This window comes from Hesperophylax consimilis, chromosome 7, assembly GCF_061612785.1.
Source record: "Hesperophylax consimilis isolate HC1 chromosome 7, BYU_Hcon_1.0, whole genome shotgun sequence".
NCBI classification, from domain to species: Eukaryota; Metazoa; Arthropoda; class Insecta; order Trichoptera; family Limnephilidae; genus Hesperophylax; species Hesperophylax consimilis.
In genome coordinates this window covers 18,423,992-18,451,101 of record NC_142842.1, presented here as the reverse complement: position 1 = coordinate 18,451,101, position 27,110 = coordinate 18,423,992, and the positions used below count along the sequence as shown (strand labels likewise).

Sequence of the window (27,110 nt, the reverse complement as noted above, 5' to 3'; positions counted from 1 at the left end):
CGAGTGGTCTCTTTAAGGGTTGAACATACTGAATTATAGATTTTTGGAGCAATAAAACTAATGTGTCTCTGGGCCTGTCTAGTTTTACAGTGGGGTACAACATACTCACAGGCGCCACATCTTCGACTAGAACGATTAGAGTTTTTAATAAAATTGTTTGGGTGCTTGTAGATAAATTTAAGACATTGAAAACTATAGGTTTGTCTAAGGTCCAAAATATCGGTTTCCCTAAACAATTGTTTGGAGGGATAAGATTTACTTTTCTGGTACATAATCTTAATTATTGATTTTTGGGCAATTTCTAATGGTTTGAGATGATTATTGTAACTTTCTCCCCAACCAATTATTCCATAGGAAATAGATGAATGAACTAGTGCATCATAAACTAATTTTATGGTTTTTATATTAACTATATTACACATTCTTTTAAAAATATAATTTAAATATCTCAGTTTGTTAACAGTTTTTTCTATATGGCTGGTCCATTTTAGTTGAGAATCTATGGTTACACCTAAGTACTTAATATTTTTTCCTGATTTCATCTCTTTACAGTTTGAGCATGCGGTAGGGTTACAATTTACATTATGAAATCTTAAATTAAGATTAGTTTTGGGAGCTGACTTCAGTGTGTTATAGAAAGGAATACAGAGAGTTTTTTCATAATTTAAAGTAAGAAGGTTTCTATCTAGCCACTCTTTGACAATAGTAATACATTTGTTAGCCTTATTAGTTGTGTCTTCCCATGTATTTCCTTGGACTGTTATTGCAGTATCGTCAGCAAATGAGAAAATATTACCAGGTATAACAATGTTACATAAATCATTTATATAGATTAAAAAGAGTAGCGGCCCTAATACAGTCCCTTGTGGAACACGGTGTTTTACTGTATCAAAATTGCTCAAACACATTCCAATTTTTGTACATTGTTGTCGATTCGAAATGTAATTTTGTAAAGCATGAGACATTTATTTTTAATTCCAATGTTGGATATTTTATTTAAGAGAGTACTATGGTTGACTGTTCAAAAGCAAAAAAAAAAAAAAAATTCAAAAGCAGATTTTACTTTTAAGAACTAAATGGTGATATTATAATGCGAGATGCCTATTTACTGTCAGATTGATTTATTGACGAATCACAGTCAGCTTAACCCCCTTCGTTCTTCAACAGTTGATTTTACCCCTCGCCATTATCTTCTCGTCTATTAATTCCTATGTCTGTGGTTACAACTTATTCGGTTATTACGATTGTCAACCTCTTTTCTCGTAAACTGTAAAATAATGAATAACTTTTTCTCAATCAACAATCCACTAATTTATGGATACCATTGTTCTATGTCCAAATTGCGAATGTGGAGAAGTCAAAGCATTGAATTTTTTGGTGTAAGTCTGATTTTTGTTAGAGTCGTTTCACAAAGAAATATAATATTCTGTAAATAAAACTCAATTCTCCTTTTGAACCTTCCTCAGGCTTTGACTTGACATTATCTTACTTATGTACATTTTTGACATTGCCCTATTCTAGAGTTTGTAATAATGTGCTCTTGTTACGCTGTCATCTGTTTTCTTTTCCTTTGGTGTTATGTTATATTATTGTTAATGGACAAGAGAGACAGGTAAAGAAGTAAAATAAGCTATACGAGGAGAGTGCTGAAAGCACGTTCACTGTTCACGGACCAAACAATTCGCTCTTTCCAGAAAGATTTCCTTTCTAGTGATGTCAATTTAGATGTTTGGTTTGTAATTTAAAAAGTAGTACTGCATGTAAGACCCCTTGCACGGGTTCTTAAAAGTTAAGCATGTAAGGATAGGTCTGGAGCCCTTCTAGTTTCTGCTTTAGGCTGCAAATAATAAATATTACACTAATCAATAATTAATAATAAATACTTACCAGCAGTGATGAACCATCGCGCATCGGCTGAATGGGTGGGTGTTAGTTAAGTTTCGTATACATGAACGTATATAAATATATGTACAAATGTACATTGTTTAGGTTATAGTTAAGTATGTGGCATCTGTTGGGTAGTATGTTACATTTGTAGGACAAAGGCAGGTAATAAAAATATTTGAAATAAAAACAAGTTTGTATTTTTCTCTTATGCAAAAAAATTGCATAAAAACTATATTTCATCATTCTCTGATATAGGTAGGTAACAGTGCACATCAACATATCGGAGACTTATTACGTACATCATTTATATTTTTTTAATTTAAAAAAAATTACATTTTTTTAGAGACATTTAACACACTGTAGGTATGAATGTATTTATATCTGATTTTGATGGTCTTTTTTGTATCATGGAGAGCAAATCAAAACCGATTAATAAAATACCAACAAATTGGAAAATAAACTTAAATTCATTACATTTATTTGCGCGCTGATAAAATTAAAAATTGTCATTAAAATTCATAAAATAACTAATTTTACAGGGTTATTACAAAATAATGACCTGTTTCATTTATTGTAAAAAGGTATAAAATGATTAATTAAGTTAATCGTAAGAATTACACATAATTTAAATAAGAGCTAGATTATAGAAAGTTGATTAGAAATGACCTACAGCTCGCTAGGTCGAGTGAGACAAGAACGTAACTCTACTGATGGGAATATGTATTTATTTATTTCATTTGGCATAGTCTTAACTTCAAGAAGCCTCTTTATGTGCCTTAGGATCACAACATTTAATAACTTAAGTCAAAATTATTTCACAAAAAAACTTTTCATAATTTATTAATAAATATAAAAATTGATCTCTGAAAATGCATTTAATTTTTTATGTCTGAAAAATTTTCGTAATTTTTTGAGATTCATAAAACTTCAGAAAAATACGCAAAGACCACGATGAAAATGTACAAAATAAATCTAGTTCTACAAAAAATCACATAATTATCTATCGTGTAAGTATATAGTAAGTCAAATAAAATTATACTATCGTAGGCTGCTTTATAGTTAATTTAATATAAGAAATATAGTAAAAATACAATACGAAACAATGTTGCAAAAGATATTCGACGGCAATGATATATTATTAGTTTTGTTTGCGAGTTTCTGAGTATTTTTACCACAACGGTTCATCAGAGCACCACGGGAGTGTCCCATGCAAAATGATTTTAGCATGAATGTAAACTAAAGAATGAATGAGCACGCCAAATACGTGCGACCCTCGAGGCAAGAATATCAACAGCAATATTAATATTAATATTTATTAATATTTATTTTCAAATATTAATATTAATATTAATATTTATTTTCAAATTATTTGTATAAAATTTATGTCACATTGCACGATTCAAAACACCTCCAAAGCTGCTCTCTGCATTTCATACAAAAACAAAACACATTTTTACATTATAAATTCGAATACATCTTATGTCAATACATTAACCTGTTCTACTACAGATTCCTTTTCATTCCTTTTAATCAACAGTTCCATATTAAAATAATTGATGAGAAATGGAGCGTGGCTCCGTATTGGCAAGCATCGCATACCGCGACCAATACTTTTTCACATTCGAAGGTAAAAAAATCCCGTTTGATATTATTGCGTTTATATTGCAAGACACGAAGAGGAAACCTGTGTACCTTAGAACAAAATGTTTTTTAAGTGTTAAAAAAAAAGTTTTTCTACAAACCATTTAATAATTTGGTTTGGTATAATTTGGTGCTGTATATCGTGTTTCGATACGCATAAAAAGATTGTTACAATTTTTATTTCATGATGATAAAAGACTTGAAACTTTGGATAAGCACGTTAATGCACATGTTTGAATGTGAACAAGTATTATAATACATATTTTTACCAGTAAATAAATGATAAGTTTACTTTTAACAAAATCTCAAATACTGTAAACGAAATAGCAGTTTTGACATAAAAGGGTCCATTTACATGAAGGCAGTGTTTAGGACAGGCTGCTACTGTTACTAAACGATAACTTACTACTTACCGCACGCACACGCGGACAGTGACTTAGTTGCCACTAAGTCACTGTCCTAAATGTTGCCATCGTGTAAACAGGCCATTAATGGTATTACAAGCTGACAAAAACAAATTCTAAGAATTTTGGCTATTCATATTACCAAAGATACGGGTGTAGTCAAAGGTAAAAGTGTCCTCAGGTACATTGGTTTCCCCTAATACTCCAGAATCGATTTCAAGATATTAAATTGTAACGTTCAAAAACACGTCCGTCCAATAAATAGAATGAGCTTAATATGATACGAGAAGAGCTTGAAGAGATAAACTGAATATTTTCCGGGAATTTATACCTTCATAAACGTTCTACTGTAAAAAATATGACATAAATGTAATTTTACATACCCACTAGTTTTTTCACATTCATTGATCGATCACTTATGATATATTTGATTTTCCGATATGCAAACAAAATTGATGACCAAAATTTCTTCTTCCAATAACAGTCAAGTACTTACCAAACATTCCACAATAACGGGCGCGCGGTACCCCTTTTTTTAATAAAAAAAGTTTTATTTAAATAAAATGATTTTAATTATTATTGATAACTTGCTCGTTTCTACCTATCGACCCGCGTATAATTTCTCCTATACAACATTACAAGACATTACAAATAATCACAATTATACTTCTTACAATAATGATCTCGCTTTAAATATATTGTTATATCGTTAAAATGATATTACATTAAAATACAGAGTACTCCCTTTGACCGCGACTTGCGCGGGCTACTGCAGCAGTTAATAGCTGTTACGGCAGTAACTGCTACAGTAGTCCGCGGCGGACGTCCCGACCAATATTGATTTGCTCCATTCGAAAATACATATTTACATTAATTTCATACATCAGCGACCTAATAATCCACCAAAACAACTTTTCAATTATAATAATTAACCTACCCGAGACGGCGTTCGACGCAATTGAATTGCATATTGCCGAAGGATGCTTCAAATAAATTTACTCATTTAATCATTGAATTCAATTTTATTTCGATTTTCTAATAACATGTAAAATTCTTCTAACAATCGTGTAACCGGTATCAAAAAATAACCGGAATACCGAAAAATATAGAAATGCTTATGGAATTAGTTTCGTCATGCCTGAGAAATGTTCAAGTATTATAATTTGTATTTCAACCATACCTAATTATGAGTCGAGGATATATTATTTATGTGTACGACTTTACCCGAGACGCCAAAGAAACTCACGATACCGACTATATTGGATGCAAATGCAAACTACTGGCTGCATACTCGTATGTTTCATTCGAATACCGACACCAAAACGCGTTCGTCGTATCTAGTAAAAACGTACAAAACGATAAAAAACATTTGATCTAACTAAAAGCAACGAAAAATATAACACGCAACGTTCCAATCGGGATAATTACATATGTATACATTAATGGGTAAATAGCAGTCGAAAACGTACGCGCGATAAATTGACCAAGCCCGCGCCGATACGATATTTGTTGGCTAAATAGGTACACAGGTAATTATTACTCTTAAAAAATTGCGTTCAATGCTCATCCGAAGTTAGCGTGTATCTGGCGGGGAACTGTTGGCGGGAGGGAGACATGCAGATAACAAACAAATAATAGGGAATGGTGGAATAATGCCCGCTTTGTTATCAATTGAACGCAAAAATAATACACTGCATTCATGGCACCAGACAACTGACTCGGCGGACCAATATTGTATACTAATTGGTATTGCTGAATGTCCGCTCATTATAAAGGCAGACTAGCTTATAGCTTAATGGCATTGCTTAACGTAATGTATTCCGAGAAATTATTGCCAAAGTCATGTGTCGTAGAAATAAAATCACCGATTTTTCCGATAAAATAATATTTACATACCATACGCAATAAAAAAAACAACATATTCTTAAACGATAACGGACATATTGCACTACCAAATTGCTCAAAATGTGTAAATATATATTGAAATGGACGATGAACGGTTCATTCGGTTAAATAAGGACAAAATAAAGACGTTAAAAATATTAATACTAAAATATAAGTTTTAATCTCAATCTAGATGGTTAAGTCGTTAGTAACGCTTATTACTTAAAAACATTCAATTTGACGAATATTATTTTCAACTTTACTTTTTTATTGAATGAGTTTAATATAAGAAATACGACTTCAGTCGTCCCTTCAGATATTCAAATGTGCTAGGTGCTAGCATTTCGAATCCGTCAATAATGCTTCGGTGATTCGACGATATAATAATATAACGTAAAGGATACAAAAATAAAATCTTTAAAAAACGCAGAGTACCTTCACGCTAAAAATATTTTCCATAAAATATATAGGAATCTATTTGATACACAGCACGATCTACCCACAATAAAGTACTATATAAACGAAGAATAAGCTCTAGACGACATTTAAAAAATATAATATGGCAAATAAGAATCATACGTCATGCATTCCTTCGTACCTTATTATCGAAGTAAAGCTACTTGCAATCAACAAGAATGACTCTAATAAATGTATACTTTAACAAGTTAAAATTATAATATTTCCTATAAGTCAGACAGTACATAGTAATATGTTCAATATTATACAAGCAATGTGACGCTATTAAATGAATCATAGGCACTACTTTAATAATTGTTTTCGCCACACTTCACTTTAATGTTCAGTCCTTTGTGGAGCACACAAACATGATACCATTAAGCAACAGCTGCTTCCGAATGCACTGGCAAGACTGTTCCAGACCAGACTCAGACAGTAGTCCTCGTGGCAGGGTCTAGGCTCGGGGCCATTAAATACTGCCACAAGTAAGTACAAAGGCAAGATCAGTTCTTAGTCGAGTCAAACAAACAAACACCCTTTTCATCACATGGCGCAAGGCTTCTATCGTATCAACCACGGAGATAGAAAGTGCGGAAGGCAATCGGGAGATCTTTAGTCAAAAGTTTGCATAGTCGCAAGCTGCGGGCTGCAGGCTGCGGACCCGCAAGAGATAAGCAAGCTACAGGCAAGTTTCCAACACGACCAAAATCTGTGTTGACTTAAAAATAATCACAATTAAATAGATAAACGAACATCGCATTTACATAATATTCTTGTCACGGCGAAAGGCATTACAACTTATAGTATTAAATTAATAGCGACAATGTAAGTTGTTATACCATTATTAAGGAATGAGACCGGAAACAAAGAGTGCAAAATTATTTTAAAATGATAAATGCGACGTTTTAAGACAATAATCTCATCACGGATAAACTTAACGGATGAAATGTCGGAGGCGAAGACAAAGATGAGCATCTCAGCCGCAGTGGGGAGGAGATATTATGGAGGATGGGTGATGATGGGTCAGTGGCAGTCGGATTAGACCAGCCTGTCTCAAGGGTGTTGTCAGTTGGTGTAGTGGTCGAAGGAGCCCAAGTATTCGAGGGCGGCGCGGTAGCAGAACTGGTATTGATCCTATACACAGAAAGAGACAAATAATACATTAGTACTGCCGTCCAGGACATTATCCAGCTGTACATCGGTATGTTGGATATCCACTTTACCTCGGTCTGCACCATGGCAGGCCGCTGCGTGCGAAGAACTCTGACAGCCTGGAATACGTCCACAACTCCTTCGTACTGCATCCTCTCCAATACGAGGGACAAGGTGATGAACACACCCGTGCGCCCGACACCAGCACTATATAACAAAGGAACCATCGTAAGTACATCACAAAGTGCACTATTCGTGTCGTGCTTACATTGGGACAGATAATATCTTACCTGCAGTGTACTGTGATGGGTCCGTCTTGACCGAATTGTTCCTTTGTTTTATGCACCTGCCCTAAGAAGTCGATGAAGCCTTCTCCACTCTTGGGAACTCCTTGTTCCGGCCAGTCCGTGAATTGGAACTGGCGGACGGTTCTCGAAGAACCATCTCTAGCATCGGTTACCTAACAAGTTAATTATAAAGTTTAGAAATAATTCACACTCTGAATATTCCAAGATGATACTTATTCAAAATAACAAACCTTGAACTCCCGGAGGATGTATTGTGGCATATTATATTCTGCGATTGGATCAACAACAAAGCATTGGTAACGAACCGATCTATCAGAAGGCCAATATTGATGACATTTTTCCTAAAATAAAATAACATCAATCAAATGACTGAAAATAATGAGCGCCAACACAATAAGCACAATCATTTAAAGTTTGAACAAATACATACACGGCCCATTTCCTTCAGCTTCGTCAGCATAACAACAATGGTAGAATTGTGTTCCCATAGCATTCTCCAGAAGTCGTCTGTGGTATCGACAAGGGGTCCCTGAGTGGCGATGTAGGCATTTCGGTATCGATAACCATCAACAAAGCTGGCATTGATATAATCAGATCCATCGATATTTCTTACGGGTGCCAGACACACCCGAGAGGACTCGAATGGTAGAATATGAACGAGACGGTTTTTATGTTTATTACAAGGCATGTTGGCTGACATAAAGCGTGTAGAATCAGCTTTTATGTTGGAAAGCTTTTTGAATTCTAACTCCATGCCCGTGATGTTTTCTCCAGGTTCATTCTGCATCAATTTCTGAATATGAGAATGCAAATTTCTCGCTCCGACTTCAGTACTTCCGCAAATTACAGCTTCTAAAAGGGCATCGTGAATGAAAATGTATTGGTCCTCGGTTTGCACCATGTAGTTACGCTGAGCGCGCAAACATGTGACGTGCCCATAAATATCAATCATTTTTTCGTGCTTCATTCGCTCCAGCATGGAATCGATCACTATAAAGCATCCAGTTCTACCCACTCCTGCCGAGCAGTGAACAACCATAGGTCCAGCCTCCGAGGGATTGAGATTGCGCACGCGACGCAAAAACTGCAAGAAAGGCGCGGGGTGGTCGGGTACTCCATGGTCGGGCCAGGCGGTAAACTGGAGCTGCTTTACTTCCCTCCTCTCGAGGTTACCCGCGCGAGATACTTGGAAGGTCCTGATGCAGTAGGTAGCCAGCTCCTGAACTTCAGAGATAGTGACAGTCATTTGTCCGTAAGTATCTGTCCCCCTTGTGGGCCAGTATTGGTCGCATTTTATTCGAGTTCGTTCTTCTAATTTAGTCATCATGACAATAGTCGCTGTGCGTAATTCCCAGCACATTCTCCAAAAGTCGGCGAATGTGTCTTGTAAAGGACCCTGGGTAGCCACATACGCGTTGTGCTTGCGATAACCATCGCAGTAATTTGCGTTGATATAATCACCGCCAAGGATGCCATCTTGTGGTTGCAGGATAACCCTGCTATGGTCGTACGCAATTACATTGGCGTATCGATTTTTCGGTTTGTTCACCTCCATGTTTGAATGGTCCCAAGTAAATTGTTGCCCCGGTTCGATACTTTCGTATTCTTGAGAGAATTTAAGATTGTCGTTCGCTTTCAGTCTTTCAATATGGTTAGCCAGTTCAGTTATCGAAATAGGAGGATGGGAGATCATTCCCGGTGTCTGGAAATTGAGGCGGCGCATTTCAACTGGATCTGTTGGCGCAGAGCTCATTCCAATATCTGCCGCCATCAGTGGTCTAGTAACAGCAGCTTGGTCCGGGGCTTTGCAAGGTTGCCTTCGCCTTTTGATGATGAATACAAATACAAAAAATACACACAGGAAGAGTGCAGCAATAATTGGGCCAACAACCCAAACCATACCGGCTTCCTCGGTATTCCTATTGACGGACACATCAGGATCAATTGGTACGTTGGGATTAGGCCTTCGTGGGGGATCGCCAGGAGGAACCTCTCGCATGTCTAGTGATAAATATTCAGAGAAGGGACTGGATGTATAAAGATGTTTTTGAGGGGTATCGACCACCGCTCTTACAAATATTCTATACCTCTTGATGGGGTCCAATTTTCTATTTGTGAAACCTTCGTAAATATCTCCGCTTCCTAGGTGAAACGTGTAAGGAATATTCCTCTGCGGAAACTTTGCGGCTATATAGGGAGAATTTTCCTTTTCAGTTTTCCCGTTCCCATTAACCATATCGTCCGTAAGAAACTGATCAGGATTTTTGTTAACATTTGCCTTATCTTCGGGGACGATGATTAAAAAGTAATGCGATATCGGCCCATATTCTTCCGAGGCTTGGGGTAGGATAACTTGTATTTCTTCACCATTAACCACACCATAGAAATCAGGTTTAACCATAGGCTGAGGAGCAGCCATTTGCGTAGTAACGGTGATTTTGGTAGGAGGGCGATATTGATGATCGCTAGGAACAGCGCTAACATTGACTGAATATGTAGTAAAAGGAGATAGTTCATTAATTGTATGCGACTTGATGTTTTGTTTGAGAACGATTTCTCTTCTAGAGATAGACTGCATTTGTGTCATTCCCTGGGAATCGACGAATTCTTTCACGGCATCGAAGGATATTTTATAATTGATAGGATTGAGTCTTATGGGAGGAGACCAAGATAGTGTCATTGAGTGGGTGGAAACATCATGAGCGCGTAAGTCTAAGGGAACGTCTTCCGGTTTAACTTTAACAGTAACTTTTTCAGACAGGCGTCCGAAGCCTGATGCTGTCCTACTCGCCACGGCAACAGCATACTGCGCAAACTTCTCTAAATTGACAAGATCTGCGGATTCCGTCACTGATACTAATTTCTGTTGCCATTCATCGAGGTCTTCGACAGGCATCATTGTGTAAAATATAACGTATCCGATAATCTTTATTCTGGATGGAACAGGTTCCCACCAGACTTCAACACTAGAGTCAGACGTAGCGACAGCGCGCACAGCCATCGGAGCTCTGCCGATATCTCGTTCAGTGTGAACAGATTGCTTTTCACTGAACGGTCCCGCGCCTTGGTTTGTAAAAGCCTTAACTTGGTAAACATAATCCGTGTTTTCTTCCAAATTGGTGAATACAGATTTTGTTGTATTTGTGTTTCGTTCTACCATTGTCGATTGGTCGTTTCTTTTCATAAATTGAATATCGTATTTAGTTATTTGACCGTTTCGATGTTCTCTTATCGGAGAAGCCCAAGTTATGCACACAATATCTGGAGCTTGGAAATTGTGAGAGATATTAGTCGGTGGTCCAGTAGGTGGGCCTTCCGGAGTTAACCAATATTTGATGGTTTCCTGGCCTATTCCAATGTTATTTTTTCCGGCAACTCGAAATTCGTATTCAACTCCCCGTTCTAGATCATTGATTCTATGGGATGTTATCTTGATGCCAGGTAGATTTTCTTCCTTGAGAGGCTGATCCTTGACACCGTACCGTAATCGATAGCCTTGTAATTCACCATACGTTTGTGTTGGCCGAGCCCATTCCAGTTCGATGGAGACAATTGGCTCTCGTTCAAGAACCCTAAAATTATGGAAAAATAAGGAAATAATTAAATCCATCCAATTAGTTAACTGCAATAAGAAAGAAAACGAAAAATAATAAATAAAAGTCACTAACTTGAGGTTGACGGTAGGTCTGTTGGGAACACCCCCAGGGGTGCGGGCGGGGACGGGTGCGCTGCGGTCTCCATCTCCTTTGCGGGTGAGTGCAGCTACTTGTATGTTGTACCTCGTATCGGGCTGAAGTCCTGTTACATTTATCTCGAGGGACATGTCAACAACGTCGAAGCGCATTGGTTCATTCAAAAGGCTTTTACTCTAAAAAAAGGTACGGTATTATAACTAATCTTGAAGTAGGTATTCCAGGGATATTATTGAGGTAAGAGTTCAACATTGATATTAATGAAAACCAACCTCTTCTTTCGTCTCCTGAACATGGACGTGATATCCCCTGATGATACCGTTCCTGTCTTTTTCTGTAGGTGGTTTCCAGCTGACATGGAGGGCGGTGGAATTGATAGGGTTAACCCTGACTTCTTGAGGCTCCCCGGGCACTGTAAGACAGAGGCGGATTAGCGAGATCACACAGAAGGAGGAAATGACATGCGCACATTCACGCACGAGTGCACACTAACACACGCACTCGCTGCATACACACGTACGTACGACTTACTACACAAACAAGTCACCTCTTGAAGATGCTCGGTAATGTCCCGTCACAACACGAATTTATAAAATTTGACATTTGAATACCAACACATCGACAAGTTAATTTACTGTGTAATGAAACCTCCCTAGCGGAGGTCTCCAGTGGACATCAGTTTACCAACAGCTATTAACATAGTTACCTGGTAGGTCCCATGGGAATGACAAATGTACAGAAAATCGCTTATTTACATCATTAACGAAACATTATTATGACACAATACATAACAATAATCAAATGAAAAATCTATTCATAGAGTGAAAAGATAACTTTACATTTTTATTTTGAACAAAACAATGCCCAAAAACCGTCACGACTGCTTCCAAAGTGAACAAAGTGCAGGTTACATAGACAACAAGGCAGACGGTAAGGGCATCGTTTCATCATTGCAATAATTAGTTCAACTAAATGTTAGGCTTCAGGCGGAGACAAGTACAAAGGAGAACACATGTTAAATAACTTAATATCTATGAGCGACTACACCAGACTACAAGCAACACGTATAGGTAATTGGAATGTATACTTACTCTTGACGGCTGTACCGTGGTTACCCAGCGAGCCAAATAAAGTCGAGAGAGAGAAAAAAGAAAAAATCGCATTGAAGTAATTGGCGACAACGGTTTCGGAGTGATATGGATCTCACGGGCGCCTAGCCTACAGAGCCAATTGGGGACATCACTCACACATGTATTGATTCTGGCAGAAGCCCGAGGAACCGTTATCAGAGTTAGAGAGCGCAGACGCAAGGAGATGGTCTGTCTGCTGCCTGACTGCAACAGGAACAGACCATCGACGGTTCTACAAAACAAAAGTGGACCGAACATCTGTAGGCTGTGCTGTAGTGTGTGGGGTATCTTACGGCGGCCGAGTGGTGTGAGTTGCGGGTGTGGTGGGGCGGTCCTTCCGCCCTCCGTGTGGAGCTTATTTACAACGGTGACTTTGTATGTACATTATTATACTAAGGACATGCACTTAACAGGACCAAAAGATAACAAGAAAGTGGGAAGAAGGCGATAGGTCGAAAGAGCGATAGTTCGAAAGTGACAGTCGACAAATAAAAGTAAATGTACACAGACAGGTGGAAGAGAGTATAATGTAAAATATAAGAACTAGAATAGAAGAGAGTAAGAGTGAATACATCGAGCCGAGCCAGTTCACAACTGAGGTGTGTAAGTCGCGAGCGAAGCGACAGCACTGCACTGTGCACAGTACTGCACTTGTGCGGAGTTCCACTAGACGAGTGCGTGTGGGTCTAGTCAGTTCGGTGTGTTGTGCTCAGTTATGAATTGACTGATATGTACAAAAGAGTAAGTGGTACCTACGTACGTCTGGACTATCACCAGTCCATCGGTCCTGCCAGAGCGGCAGTGTTCCTATAGCGGGTATTGGTATTCAAATGTGGTTCCAACCGTTCTACACGAGTCGTGTTTTCTGTAAGACCGCCGTAGCCGTATTGGTGAGGTGTGTGGTGTGGGCTTGCTTACTTGCCCGCGCTCGCTCGCTTTCTTCTCATACCCATGCATTCGTCTTCTCATTTTACGCTTCATCCATCTCCTTGTGCAGAATGTAGGTGCTAGATTAACCAACAAGTGCGGCAATACCCTACAAGTGCCAGGGTGCTGTGGAGGAGGGACAACTGATACGGTGGGAAATAACCCAAAGCATGCAAACATCCGAAGGCTAAATACTGATAAAACGGTGCGTCAACTCAAGAAAAACGGTGCCGTCGACAATTCAATAATACGGTGCATATAAATTGCATTTCAGTGAGTGCCAATACAAAATGTATTCAATTTGAGTCAATTGACTCCAAATAAATCATTACATGTGATCGTGAGTGGATTTAAACTAAACACAGACATGATCGAAATCAACATGAAAGGAAATGAAACATATTGATTATTGCAATCAAAACATAAAGGAATGTACTTTCATGGTAGAAAGCGGAGTGCCCGCTTTGTTACTAGTGCAACTTACAAGAAAATATTATTTTAGTAAAAAACCTCTCCTCTTAAACATTTCCTGCTAAAGCTTCGTGTGAACAGAAGAAAAACATTTGTAGATTAGTACAAAAGTTATTGCCGATCCTCGTAGACGATTGTTGACTTTTATTATATAAAATAAACAATTGTAGTTATAAAGTAAATAGGTGGGGAAGGTGGTAGTTCGTACATAAGTCCTGAATGATCGAGAGACCAACAGTCGAGACCGCAACATCTAGGCGTCGTATTTTTCCAAAATCCATTATCATTCTTATCAACAAATCACTTGAGAAAATTAAGGTGAATTTAAGTATTTCATATTATATAAGATAAATAAGTGAGATATCCCTGCATCCACGTGATAAACATTACTTTATAAGAAAAAGCCCATCACCTAAGCAGAGTACAATTATTTTGGAAGACACTTTAATCCAATTAGTTTGCAGAATAGGAGAAAAGGTAAAGGGTAAGTTCAGTGTTAATAATTTAAGCAAATGTAGTTTGTTAAATGAAAAAATGTTATTTGAAAAATTAGAGAGTTAGTTATCAAACCAGTTAGGATGAAAAAATTCAATTAAAATGTACACACTGTTATCAAAGTGCAACGAAAAGTCAATTGGTTCTGCGGGAATATAGAATCATCTGATGAACAGTTAGGTTATCAAAAAGAAAAAAACGCCATCGGTTGATACTTTTGCAAACTGCAATGTTGTATAATTGATCTCTGTCAGAATGAAACTGCCATAAAAAAGTAATACGTAAATCGATATTTTAATTAATATTTCAAATGACTTCACCAAATCTGTGGTTATGAAGAAGAAAGACTGGGAAAATGATTGGAGAAAATCAAATAAAGGAATCCAATCGTGGAGTTGAGAGAGGAAAACTCATCAACAATGATTCTTAGGGTTGAATTTTGAACAAGTTGCACTTTTCTAGAATAGTGATATAATATAATATAATCAAATGTAATGAAATGAATTCGATAGATGACCGTCAACAATAGAACAAGGCAGGGATGACCAACCGATGGCGGAAGAACCGAGGAGAAGTTCTGTTCGGAGTGACTTACCGTCTTCGTGCGTGCGCACGGTGATGGGGTAGCTGGGCGGGCCGTCGCCCACGCTGGTCCCCGCGAGCACCCACACGCGGTACTCGGTCCAGCGCTTCAGTTCATCGAGCACGAAGGTGGTGTCATTGAGCTTGACGGTAGCCGCCTCCGAGTCGCTGCGGCCGCCCTCCACGAAGTGCAGCTTGTAGTACACGATGCGGCCGTTGCTGCGCTCTGCGGGCGGAGGCAGCCACGACACTCGCATCGTGGTCGGGGACAGCGACTCACCGGTCACATTGCGCGGGGGCGCGCCGGGCACTGCTCATAAGCACGCTGTTAGCGAGGTCCTATCCCCACCTCATCCCCGCCAAGCTCAATCTGGCTATACATTCTACCTAACCCAAATACCACGAGAGATCACCTAACATTGGCGCTTTATTGCGATCTTGAAATTTAAAATTTCCTTGAAAAATAGTAAGAAATATAATAGAGTTAAATGCGGAGAGGCCGCATGAATCAATCCGTACGGAGAACCGTCTTCGGACTTTTTTTTATTTAGAGTGGGAATACTCATAGGAGGATAACGAGTTTATCAAAGGATACAACTCGAGCCTACTAAGCATTTATTTAATAGAAAATAGGTCAAATATATATCTACCTATGTGATATAAATATTTCTCATCATATTCAAAAGCAAATCCGCGTGGTATAGTTATTTAACAATGATAAACTAATCGGTTACAAAATTCCAAAGAGCACGTATTTGCGTTTGTCTTAAAATGGATGAGAAGCTATCATTTCCCAAGTACTGTTCAGAAACAAAATAGAAACTTAAACTGACAAAGTCAATAATTTCCAACCCTCAAAATAACGTCCATTCACCATCTTAACACTGAATTTACTCATTCAATCTAGATATCAATGTGATATTACATAAACAATAAACTCAAACTTGTCAAAACCCCATTGATCTCTGTTTGCAAACTAACACCATTAATTATCTTCTTCTTGGTAATATCGAGCGAGGCGAAGAGGGAGTTGGGGAAAAACCAGGTATTCAACAGCGGCCACTCAATGGACCGACAATCAAATGATGGAACACAAAATACCCTTTGACACAAATCCTTGGCAATGTTTGCAGCATGAATATTAGAACAAGAAGGACAACCCTCACGGTATGCACATTTAAAACTGTTATCCTGTAAGAGAACTTTGTAAATGAATCTGCAATTAGTGCAGTCACTGAATGCACAAAATAAAATATTGTGCAGTAAACGAAAACCAAATAAAAGGTGCGGTGCTTTAAACAGAAATCAGTCATTTGCCATTAAGAATTACAATTTAAATTACACAAAAATTACACATTCCTATGTATATCAAAAAATTACCTATATTATTAAAAAAAATAAAGCATGCACATGTAATAATAACTTCAGTAACAATATTTCACTCCATCATCTCACATCCAGCACCTAATGTTGTAAAATGTAGTGTGTGTTAACAAACAAGGGGAAAAACTTTGCTTTTATGGGATACCAGTTCCGAACAGCAATCGTATAAATTTCTTCCTGAAACAGGAATAGATCCCTTAACGACTCTAAAATGCGTAGAAACCTGTCACCGAGTGTGAACTTTTATTTAGACGCAGGAGATCACCTGATGTATCGCTATCTGTGGAAACCAATTTGTTGCCCTAATGACTTCAGAACGTTTTCTAGTCTCTCTCTAAAATTAGGGAGCATTAATCATGGCCTCGCGGTTACCTCTTTAAAGTCAAATCTACGGATATAGCGCCAGCGCTGTAGCTCGGTGGTTAGCAATAGGCTTGTAGCTTACAGAGTGGTGACTTAATATCAATAATATTTAAAAAAAAAACAAATTACAAAACTAGCAAGTGTGATAAAAAAAAACAATTTCCGAAAACGTTGGCAGAACCATCCGTGATAAGAAGCTGATGTTAAAACACCACGATTACTGCAAACGTCTTCGTACATTATATCAAACACAGTTTATCATCAAAAGGACTTTAGTTTAAAAGGAAAAATCATCAAGTTTCAAACGAAATATCTGGAGTGAAAGTATTAGAATAATATAAAACTTAATTAGAATAAGTAATTAGTTTGAACAACTTGCGGACTTGTCCTTCAGTACATAGTTTGACGAGTGAACATTGAGACAATGTGTGTGTTTGGAAGGTAGTGCAGAACTATGTTTACTCGGTGCTGGTGCTGGACGATCACAATAATTAAACAAAGAGTATTGTTACCTACCACTCGATTAAGTCTGTTTATCCGTATTGGCACTACTTCCCCGAGCGATTCAATTATCAAAAGTGTCTACAGGCACAGGCCGTGACGCCCCGAACTTTCAGGAACACAACATGTTACCCTAAGTCGATGATATTCATGTCCGTGTGAATGAGAAAAAACTTTAATTAACTAAACAAGAAAAAACCCTCTCCGAAAATAATGATACCCGTAGGTAGCGAAAAACAAAAACGTGACAAAAACTTCGATCGTGAAAAGAGCAAAGTTAAAACAAAAACTTGCAAAACAAAGGCTTCAAACGGTTAACTTGTTATTCATAGCCAAAAGAATTTTAAGAAGGTTATTTTATGTGACATTCCGCAATATTTAAAAAGTAAAAATGTCATGTGCGTCATACGGTGGCATGGATATAATGATAACGAAAACCAAATATAAGTTTTCCTAGGAATTCGTAAGACGAGAAAGGATACAAGATTACCCAGAAAGCATGAATATTACAATTCAGCATTGGTTAAGGAATGGCAAATTGGTAAAATGGTATTACTTCAGTATTAATTAACGAAAAGGCTCCAGCAAAAAAATGCAAACGGTGATACGATTTGTACCGTGATAAAATTGCCACGATCGAATAAATCTGGCGGAATCTCGATAAGAAATTTAAACACTTGTAAGTGAATTTTCCACGCTTGACATAGGAAAAAATACATTTCCCTGATCATTGGCGGAGTCTACGAAGACGGGCGTATAGCAAAAACGATTTCATTTCCAAAAAGCAAACCTACATCCATTTCAAAATATTTATTGATGGTCTGTGGAATAACGCGACATTTACCGCATCAAAGTAAATTAAGGACTGGAAAGTCTTCGAAGTTTCAGTTATTAAAAACACATATCTAACATGCACTGAATTAATGTCGATTTTCACAGACTTCATCATTGATTTATTTTGAAAATTGAAATTCCAGGAATTTGGACAAATCAAGTCCAATGAATAAGTGATTAAAAAACTCTCGGTACGTCAGTTACAATTCGAGTAGTAAATTTTCTCATCGACGAGTCGACACTGAAGAGTTTTCTCATTCCTGAAACTGTCATCATGTCATTGGCTCGTGATCTGACGATCCGGAATCGGGACGTGCCGCGCGTCGTATGTCTCCTTCTTGCCGTTGCCCACTTATAATGCAAGAGGGAAGAAGAGATAGGGAAGACGGTCGGATTCGGACGTTTCGGATGCCATCTCGAAAATTGAATAGATCGAATGGAATAGAAAAGAATATGGAATAGCAATGCGGCTTTCCGTATTATTTCCTCCGACGATTTCTGCTTTTCGTGAAAGAATACCTACAAAATAAATAAGCAAAGAACAATGTTGGCGGTAAACACTTTGGAATACGTGAGATATTTGAGTTTTGAAATTTCACTGAATTATGTATAGAGTGGGAAATATTATGCCAGAAAAAAACGTAACGAGTGTGGAAGACAGATGAAGCGCTGATCGATCAGGCTTTTATCCCCTTTCTGGTCGACTTGGGGCAATTTACATCATGATGGATCTCACGCAATTCTACCACAGGTGATCACACTATAGCAGAATACAATTTTACAACAAACTTTCTATACTTATTATTATTATACAAGCTGAAATACAAATGAATTTTCTCATCAAACATATTTTATTACTGGCTTGTTCCGTGGACGTGAAACCTTTATAATATTCAAAATGCAGATGGACGACCCGTCAGTCCCTTCCCCGATTTCTCAAAACATAATAGCTAAATATTTGAAGCCAGTAACTTTTACCTACCTCGATTCTCATTATAAATTTCCTTGTCAATGTCCTAATATTGAACAGCCTTTAAGGCCGTTTGACGTTTGATTTTGACATTTTACATAAGAACGACTTTAAAAAGGAAAGAAAGTATAACATAAAAGTTTAATTGAAAAACGCATTTTTCCGATAAACCCATTACTAAAAAAAGTTTACATTTCAGTAACGATTGAAACCCCAGAAAAAGCACAACCTTTTCAGGTTTTAGGAATTTCTGCGAGTGGGATATATTTTTTTTGGATACGAACGTTTAATAATTAAAGCAATGTTACATTGCGATGGCACAAAAAGCTTTATAAATATTCGACAACGATTATCACGAAAACATACAACGACTTAAGACAACATAGAAGTTACAGAAGTTAGTCACATCGATAGAAGGAGGATAAGAATGTACTGATCAGGATATCGCTTTAGAGGAAGTGTGTTCTTCGAGGACATTTCACCAATACGAAAAGGACTCACTACTCAAAGGGGTAATTAATTAAGTAACATAGCCTTCAAAATTAGGATGTTATTGACAAGACAGTGATTTCACAAGAGCAATATAAACCATAAATTTCCTAGAAGTGTGACAAATAATTAATTTAGATAAATGTTCGATATTTGAGCAGAGTCGTCCCTCGCGCGGTGGCGGAATGCCGCCTCACAGATTAGACTGAAGCTTAGAGTATTGGCTCTGCGGTTGTGTGTGTATATGTGTATTTGCGTGACACAGAGAGAATGGCAGATCTAGCCCCGTATGTCAATTCAATGCGGGGTCGGGACAGTCGGGCCCTGCGTACGGAATTCCCGAACGTATGCGGGCGCGGGTTTGCTTTGCATTGGGGCACACAGCACGGAGCACGTATATCGGTGATAATATATTATGTTAGTGGACAAGCAGCGTCCGTAGGGGTACAAAAGAAAAACGTGAAAAACAGAGCTTCACAGTTAAAAAATCGAGAAAATCGGCTGATAATACAAATTCTGTTCTGTGATAAGTGATTTGGCCAGATCAAAGCAAACCCGAATTCGTCCCCACGGTACATTGAAATCGATACGAGACTTTTTTTCTGTTAAACAATAATACAGACACCAAAGTAGCGCTGCAATATTATCGAAAACCGAAAATTTTCAAAATATCAACCCTTTATGAACCGAAAATGTTGACAAGACAAAACAAAGAAAATATAACTACTGTCAATTTATTTATCAAAAACAGTCATGAATTCGTTTACTTCTCCTTACTGTGATAATATCGATTCCTAAAAGGGTTGAAAATTCTATTGTGTTTTCAATAGTGTCATGATGTATGCATGTTTTTTGAGTATAGATTGTGTTTGAAGGCCCGCTCCTTAGACGGCAGTGCAAGTTGTGATGATCCTTACCGTACTGCTTGGTGCGGACAGGCACCGGGGGTGTGTTTGCCCCCTCGCCCCGCTGCGACCTGGCGGCGAGCCACACGTAGTATAGGGTATTGGGATACAAGCCACTCAGGGTGTAGCTTTCGGAGATGGGAATACGTCTAAAGAAAGGAAAACAGTAAAAATAATAAATAGAAGGGCCAAGCCAATCTGTGTAACGAAAATTTTGTCAATAATGCAGATAACACACTCAAGAGTATCAAAAACACATAATATATATCATATAATGCTGTCAATAGGTAGAATCTCAAAGTTACAAACATTATGAGCAGAATACTCGTATGCTAATCGGACGATCTCGAATATCAACTCACTGACAAAGGGCTTTAAATCAGAACATGGAAAGTGGCACAATGTGCTATTGTCTGAAACTGGACCACTGCCATATTGTCTACTATGGATTAATTTAAATTTCTGTATCCGCCATCAAATTCGTAACAAGTTTAAATATTTATTTACAGCAAATGTACATAAATATGAGCGAACGCCGATCAAGTATTTTGTGCACTAAATTTGATATAAATGGCCCAGTAAACAATGAAAGACGAGCAAATCTTCAAAAATACCTAAAAAGATTCCAATTCCTGGTTACAATAAATAAAGCACGAAAACAATGTGGAAATGCGTTGGTACGAAGGATAGCTCCTCAAATCTATTAGGAGAATCAGTTGAAAAGCGTAGTGAAAAAAAACGGAAATATGTTACAAAATCCCTTGACGAAGAAACGTGTTCCTCGCGCAAATATTATATATTATTAAAACCATTATTTGGATTTCACTGGAAATGACAAACAAGAAGTTCGCAGGAAAGTTCAAAGTTGACTTATTATGTAGAGCCTGCGGCAAGGAACTAACTAACCATCACGCCGTTTCCTCGCAGGGGTAGTCATAGAGGACGGACCGCCAAACAAGTCGGTCTTGGCACACACTCCTTGTCTCATTCACATTCATACACTCTTCTATTATTCTGACTCATAAACATGGCCCGACTCAAGTATCTGATTATGTCTTTCTCGGGCGTCCCCTACATATATAACACCATCAACTTGAACGTTCGGAAGAGGGAATGATGTAACAAAAGAAAATAACAGGGATACAAATACCCACCGGCGAATAGACGATGATTTTTAAAGGTTACGCGACGAAATACGACACGACGAGGTTACAAGACTGGCGTAAACCATGGCGAGAATTACACCTAATAAAATTAAACACGTCAAAACAACCTAACCTATTTAAAAAAAAATTGGAAACACGAAATTCATTTAGCACACCTAAAAACTCAAAAATGTAAACGAGAGTTCCGAACGAGTGTAGTTCCAGTAGGTGTAAGTCTCTAGCAATGGGCATGTATATAAAATATATATATATGCTGAAATAGGCCAAGCCATGATGCGTATAGCGTAATGGGTCGCCTACCTAATTCTCGCAGTGTACTGTATGTAATAATACTGGTGTGTCAAGTTCAAGCCTATGTAGTTTCGTCCGTGTGTAATTCTCGCAGTGTATAATACTGGTATGTGTAATTTGGTCCGTGTGTAATTCTCGCAGTGTATAATACTGGTATGTGTAATTTGGTCCGTGTGTAATTCTCGCAGTGTATAATACTGGTATGTGTAATTTGGTCCGTGTGTAATTCTCGCAGTGTATAATACTGGTATGTGTAATTTGGTCCGTGTGTAATTCTCGCAGTGTATAATACTGGTATGTGTAATTTGGTCCGTGTGTAATTCTCGCAGTGTATAATACTGGTATGTGTAATTTGGTCCGTGTGTAATTCTCGCAGTGTATAATACTGGTATGTGTAATTTGGTCCGTGTGTAATTCTCGCAGTGTATAATACTGGTATGTGTAATTTGGTCCGTGTGTAATTCTCGCAGTGTATAATACTGGTATGTGTAATTTGGTCCGTGTGTAATTCTCGCAGTGTATAATACTGGTATGTGTAATTTGGTCCGTGTGTAATTCTCGCAGTGTATAATACTGGTATGTGTAATTTGGTCCGTGTGTAATTCTCGCAGTGTATAATACTGGTATGTGTAATTTGGTCCGTGTGTAATTCTCGCAGTGTATAATACTGGTATGTGTAATTTGGTCCGTGTGTAATTCTCGCAGTGTATAATACTGGTATGTGTAATTTGGTCCGTGTGTAATTCTCGCAGTGTATAATACTGGTATGTGTAATTTGGTCCGTGTGTAATTCTCGCAGTGTATAATACTGGTATGTGTAATTTGGTCCGTGTGTAATTCTCGCAGTGTATAATACTGGTATGTGTAATTTGGTCCGTGTGTAATTCTCGCAGTGTATAATACTGGTATGTGTAATTTGGTCCGTGTGTAATTCTCGCAGTGTATAATACTGGTATGTGTAATTTGGTCCGTGTGTAATTCTCGCAGTGTATAATACTGGTATGTGTAATTTGGTCCGTGTGTAATTCTCGCAGTGTATAATACTGGTATGTGTAATTTGGTCCGTGTGTAATTCTCGCAGTGTATAATACTGGTATGTGGAATTTGGTCCGTGTGTAATTCTCGCAGTGTATAATACTGGTATGTGTAATTTGGTCCGTGTGTAATTCTCGCAGTGTATAATACTGGTATGTGTAATTTGGTCCGTGTGTAATTCTCGCAGTGTATAATACTGGTATGTGTAATTTGGTCCGTGTGTAATTCTCGCAGTGTATAATACTGGTATGTGTAATTTGGTCCGTGTGTAATTCTCGCAGTGTATAATACTGGTATGTGTAATTTGGTCCGTGTGTAATTCTCGCAGTGTATAATACTGGTATGTGTAATTTGGTCCGTGTGTAATTCTCGCAGTGTATAATACTGGTATGTGTAATTTGGTCCGTGTGTAATTCTCGCAGTGTATAATACTGGTATGTGTAATTTGGTCCGTGTGTAATTCTCGCAGTGTATAATACTTGTATGTGTAATTTGGTCCGTGTGTAATTCTCGCAGTGTATAATACTGGTATGTGTAATTTGGTCCGTGTGTAATTCTAGCAGTGTATAATACTGGTATGTGTAATTTGGTCCGTGTGTAATTCTCGCAGTGTATAATACTGGTATGTGTAATTTGGTCCGTGTGTAATTCTCGCAGTGTATAATACTGGTATGTGTAATTTGGTCCGTGTGTAATTCTCGCAGTGTATAATACTGGTATGTGTAATTTGGTCCGTGTGTAATTCTCGCAGTGTATAATACTGGTATGTGTAATTTGGTCCGTGTGTAATTCTCGCAGTGTATAATACTGGTATGTGTAATTTGGTCCGTGTGTAATTCTCGCAGTGTATAATACTGGTATGTGTAATTTGGTCCGTGTGTAATTCTCGCAGTGTATAATACTGGTATGTGTAATTTGGTCCGTGTGTAATTCTCGCAGTGTATAATACTGGTATGTGTAATTTGGTCCGTGTGTAATTCTCGCAGTGTATAATACTGGTATGTGTAATTTGGTCCGTGTGTAATTCTCGCAGTGTATAATACTGGTATGTGTAATTTGGTCCGTGTGTAATTCTCGCAGTGTATAATACTTGTATGTGTAATTTGGTCCGTGTGTAATTCTCGCAGTGTATAATACTGGTATGTGTAATTTGGTCCGTGTGTAATTCTAGCAGTGTATAATACTGGTATGTGTAATTTGGTCCGGGTGTAATTCTCGCAGTGTATAATACTGGTATGTGTAATTTGGTCCGTGTGTAATTCTCGCAGTGTATAATACTGGTATGTGTAATTTGGTCCGAGTGTAATTCTCGCAGTGTATAATACTGGTATGTGTAATTTGGTCCGTGTGTAATTCTCGCAGTGTATAATACTGGTATGTGTAATTTGGCCCGTGTGTAATTCTCGCAGTGTATAATACTGGTATGTGTAATTTGGTCCGTGTGTAATTCTCGCAGTGTATAATACTGGTATGTGTAATTTGGCCCGTGTGTAATTCTCGCAGTGTATAATACTGGTATGTGTAATTTGGTCCGTGTGTAATTCTCGCAGTGTATAATACTGGTATGTGTAATTTGGTCCGTGTGTAATTCTCGCAGTGTATAATACTGGTATGTGTAATTTGGTCCGTGTGTAATTCTCGCATAGTATAATAATGGTACGTGGAAGTTACGTCTATGTGATTTCGCTGTGTGTAATTCTCGCAGTACATAATACTGGTATGCAAAGTTCACGCCTGTGTGATTTCTTCCTGACACTGATTTCAAAGCGGGGTGCATTTCGCAGAGTAATACTAGATAATTCTTCATGTCATGAATATTTGGAGGAATTCCCGTGAAGTGTGAACGGATACCTAATAATTTTACCAATCTCACATTAATTTAATCCGCGTGTTAGTAGAGAGTAGCGAATATAATTTCGTTTCGACAATCACCTAAAAACAAGCACAATTTTTTTTTACTAAATATACTTTTTTCCAATTTTGTAAATGATGCAACTAACCTGTGGTGCTTTTCTTTGGCATACGTATCATTCCAGTAGAGCTCGTAACTGACTATATTCTCACCAGAGTGAGTTGGTTTACTCCATTGCAAGGTAACAGAAGTTTCACCAATATCAGTCGCTCGGAGGTTCGACGGTTGCGAAGGAACGCCTGAAAATAATATATGTTTAGCAATAAAGTACAAAAACATAAACATTAGCAGTTATTTGGGGGCATGGGATCACAGGGGCCTATCTAATATGTACCATAGACAGAGATAGGCCTTTGTCATCCTAAAGCCTGTGATGTTGTGATTGTTACCTTGTTGTGTTTTGACCTGTACAGGTGCGGACAAAGGTCCTGGACCTACAGATGTAAAAGCTTGAACTCGTATCGTATACACGGTCAAAGGAGTAAGTTCGCTAATGGTTGTTAATTGATTATTGTCCACCTAAAATGTTGAAATCAATTAGTATTCAGCATGATGAAGGTAATGGTATCAATATATAATTGAATTTTAATGGTTAAACGTACCATTTGCGAGTTCCAGGATTGCATTACCAGTGTTGGGTTTGTTGTGTAGAAAACTTTATAGCCCTGAAAAAAATCAGGAATGAAATATGCGCAGCTGTAACAGTTTTAGTTTACCGCAGAATATGGCTTTACAACACGTAAATCATTCGAATGGGGAAATTGTAACGCGTTACATGCAGGGATAAAAGCGTACTCTAAACATGTTTTTTTTTAATTATTTTTTTCAGTGTTTGGCAACTTTTGCGATTATTTAACTATTTTTGTGTTCCGCTGTAAATCTCCGTAAGACCTTAATTGATAGGAAAGTCTCGTGTATTATTCACGATTCGCAAAGCATATAAGGTATTTACTCGAGAATGGATCTACGAACTACGATTGACAGATGTTCAAGCAAGGGTGATTCGAAATGATGGATTGGGGTTAATCAAATGGTTAATCATGCCGAGAGAATTTCCATTACTAATACAGAGCCGGGTGTAGCTAGCGCGGTAGGTACGTATTCCGCATTACACCCACCCGTCTGATGCTGTAATTGATATAAATAAATCAGCGACAGAATCGATCCCAGACTGACTGACAAAGCGAGACGGATGAAGAAGTTACTATAGACATAACGGAATGAGATGAGCTTAGAAAAACGCTCGGTTGAACGAATATAATGTACCTATCTACCTAGGAATATTGAAATTGCACGTGTGAAGTAAAATAATCCGGGGGAAGGTAAGCTTTTACGCTAGTAAGTTACACCTACGATTAGCAGACTATTGAGAATAATAAATGTTAGAAAAAATACGTGATTAAAAACAATGTATCAAGTTTAAAATAATCAAATTAACTCGGATTGTCAATTGAGTTACAACCTAGAATTTAAACAGGGCTAGTAATTTGGAAGGGTAAAATATCTTACCATGACTTGTCCGTTCGGGGTTTCGGGTTCGTCCCATTGAATGACCATAGTGCTGGAGCTCAGTGGCCTGACTTGAACGTTCCTAGGAGCCGTTCCGGGTTCTACAGGGGAGACAATGTTTACATTATTCACCAAAAACAGCGTTCTAGCGACTTTGCGGCAGCCAGGAGTAACGCACGGATAAACAAAACAATTAAACCAACTATCGATATTGTCAAGTATAACACAATTACGTACATTAAGCTATGCCTCATACGGTAAATGAAGTTATTTGACATGCAAATGTAAATGCCAAACAACACACGATAAACACATTGAGGATTTAATTAGATCGGATGAACACAGTTTGATTAAAGACAAATATTCCACAAGAAGATAACATACAACTATTATACAGTTATGTGAATTTGACTGTGAATCATTAATAAGGAAGTTTTCAAGTGGGTGCTTTATGAAGCAGTTAAAAAACTCAAGGACGCTTATATCTCCAAATAGCAAATATATCCTTCATCGACGGATTGTAGTTGTTTAATAAATAGAAAATGGTGATATAAATTGGTCGTAACAAAGAGAGGAGTTAAAATAACGAATTCAATATATTTTGAATATATTTAATGCACAAATAAATCGATGTCTAAATTCCTACTTTAAAAGTCAAATAACTTACTGGCGCCTCCATAAGACGTATCCACTGCACGGGGAAAATGGAAGAAGACAATAGGT

The 27,110-nt window shown here is 37.8% G+C and overlaps 1 protein-coding gene across 5 annotated transcripts in view; it reads right to left on the bottom strand.

The window, feature by feature from the left end:
• Positions 1-3,654: 3,654 nt before the first annotated feature.
• Positions 3,655-27,110, bottom strand: part of Lar (tyrosine-protein phosphatase Lar) — a 538,153-nt gene continuing 514,697 nt past the window's right edge. For 4 of the 5 annotated variants that reach the window (XM_089633273.1, XM_089633274.1, XM_089633272.1 and 1 more), the window contains 13 exons: positions 26,388-26,488; positions 25,481-25,543; positions 25,268-25,397; positions 24,967-25,117; positions 20,487-20,623; positions 15,043-15,339; positions 11,697-11,836; positions 11,401-11,600; positions 8,163-11,304; positions 7,963-8,073; positions 7,715-7,884; positions 7,496-7,631; positions 3,655-7,406 (listed from right to left, as the gene is read on the bottom strand). In XM_089633273.1, coding sequence (XP_089489399.1) covers positions 7,338-7,406; positions 7,496-7,631; positions 7,715-7,884; positions 7,963-8,073; positions 8,163-11,304; positions 11,401-11,600; positions 11,697-11,836; positions 15,043-15,339; positions 20,487-20,623; positions 24,967-25,117; positions 25,268-25,397; positions 25,481-25,543; positions 26,388-26,488 — 4,847 coding nt within the window. In that variant the 3' untranslated portion in view covers positions 3,655-7,337. The remainder of the gene's footprint in view (positions 7,407-7,495; positions 7,632-7,714; positions 7,885-7,962; positions 8,074-8,162; positions 11,305-11,400; positions 11,601-11,696; positions 11,837-15,042; positions 15,340-20,486; positions 20,624-24,966; positions 25,118-25,267; positions 25,398-25,480; positions 25,544-26,387; positions 26,489-27,110) is intronic. The other variant, XM_089633276.1, reaches the window with a different exon arrangement.